This window comes from Malus domestica, chromosome 11 (assembly GCF_042453785.1).
Source record: "Malus domestica chromosome 11, GDT2T_hap1".
NCBI lineage: Eukaryota > Viridiplantae > Streptophyta > Magnoliopsida > Rosales > Rosaceae > Malus > Malus domestica.
In genome coordinates this window covers 35,226,140-35,228,100 of record NC_091671.1, presented here as the reverse complement: position 1 = coordinate 35,228,100, position 1,961 = coordinate 35,226,140, and the positions used below count along the sequence as shown (strand labels likewise).

The following is a 1,961-nucleotide window of genomic DNA, read 5'->3' as shown; positions in this document are numbered from 1 at the left end:
CCGCTTTGTTGTCAACTGTTGGTTACTATGTATGAAAAGAGGTTCACTGTTATCATGTCATCAGGGTTCAATCATACAATATTATGTAGGATTGAACATGACATTGCAATATTAAATCGGAATATGACATAACAGTAAACTTGTTTCATGTAAATTTTTCTTCCAAATAAGAATTACGTCATTAGGACGCCCCATACAAATGGGAGAACTACCTCATCATGAGGTACCGCTCAATCACGATGGCCGTAAATGAAGGTTAACAAAACTTTGGAAAGGGAAAGATCAAGGGCCGAAAACCACTTGCATTCCTTGTTGTTTGGGTTCGTAGATATCTACATGATATATAGAGAAGAAAGTCCACTGGTGCTGTGGTGACATAGCGATGGTTATAACTTATAAATAGTTAGAGATTAAGGCAGTTAGGAACTCAAACTCATTAAAATTGTGCTAAAAGCCTTATGTGTATACTAACGTGTTATAGTAAGAGCAGACAACATAATTAATATGTCTAATTTTTAATGTATATTAAAAAAAATTACATGTTATAATTTGAATAGAAATAATAAAATCACATAACCGTGTACACTAAAAAATTACTCAACAAACTGATTGAATATACAACAAACTATATGAGGATACTGCTATATGATCTTAGTCAGCTCTTCGTACATTAATGGTACAACAGACTGATTGTCTCACCAAATAATTCAACAGCAACAGTTGAGAAGGGTATTCAATTCAATTAAGTTAGCCTTCTTTTGATCTTGATCGACAGCTGGTTAGTATAGCACACCACCATGGAAGAAATAATACTAAGACCCAATTATAATCTAATTAATTTACTGATTGAATTATACCATGTCATGGAGATCAACTTACATGACATGCCTGCGTTCGAAGTATATTAAATTGCAATGTAATTAACTAACAGCCGAGTATGAAAAAGAAATTCTAAGATGAACAAAACTTAGAAGTTTTCTCAAGCAGATTCAAAAGTATATTAATAATATATAACCCCATAATATTAAAGATTAAACCCATCAGTTACCAAAAGAAAAGAAGGATTAATCCCATCACTGCATGCCAATCAAACAAGCATAGAGCTCCTCAAGTTGCTTAACCGCATGATCCCCATGCGGCTGCATGCTAGAACTTCCAACACCAACCTCATCACTACAATTAGAAGAATCAAACACTGAACAAATTACAGGATTAGCAGGAAACACTTGTGCTTGTTGGTTCAAGGCCAACACAACTTCATGAGCCCTCTTAAGCTCGCCTCTAAGCCTCTCAACATCTTTCTCAAGCCTCCTCTTTTCAGCTAGGGCACTTTCCAGCTTCGCTTGGATTGCATTGTAGTTGAGCTCAAGGCTCTGCGTCTTCCACCGCGCGCGCTTGTTCTGGTACCAAATCGCAACCTGTCTCGGTGGGATTGCGAGCTGCTTGGCCAGCAGAAGCTTGCGCTCTGGTTCAAGCTTCTTGTTGGAGGCAAAGCTTCGCTCTAGGAGCTTCACTTGGTCTTGGGTTAGCCTCTTTTTGTTGTGTTGGAATTGGTTTTTGTGGTTTGAGGTCTGGAAAAAATCCATTATTTGGTTGATCTTGCTAGCGAGCTGTAGAGTGTTTTTTTTTGTCAAAGAGCTGTAGAGTTGCGTGATAAGCTTGGAGGTTTTGAGCTGATCTCAGTTAAATATATACTTAATTATGTTCTCTAATTTATAAGTATTGAAAACCTGAGAGACTCCAGGCCCCTGTGGTTTTTCACGTGGGATGTAACCCTACCCTCTACTTCTGCAATTTTAAAATATTATCTTGTATATATATACATACATACATATATATATATATGACTTTTAAGTTTTTGTTAATTAATTCTTTTTAATCAAAATAAGCATTAATTCCTTTCCATTCTTCCAGTGTTCTAGAATTTTTAGTTTGTGTGTAATGTTTGAGTCGATGGTATA

At 36.2% G+C, this 1,961-nt stretch overlaps 1 protein-coding gene across 1 annotated transcript; it reads right to left on the bottom strand.

The window, feature by feature from the left end:
- Positions 1 to 1,073: 1,073 nt before the first annotated feature.
- Positions 1,074 to 1,586, bottom strand: LOC103428782 (homeobox-leucine zipper protein ATHB-52-like). Its single transcript, XM_008366900.2, has one exon. It carries the CDS (start codon positions 1,584 to 1,586, stop codon positions 1,074 to 1,076), a length of 513 nt encoding a protein of 170 aa, XP_008365122.1.
- Positions 1,587 to 1,961: the final 375 nt, after the last annotated feature.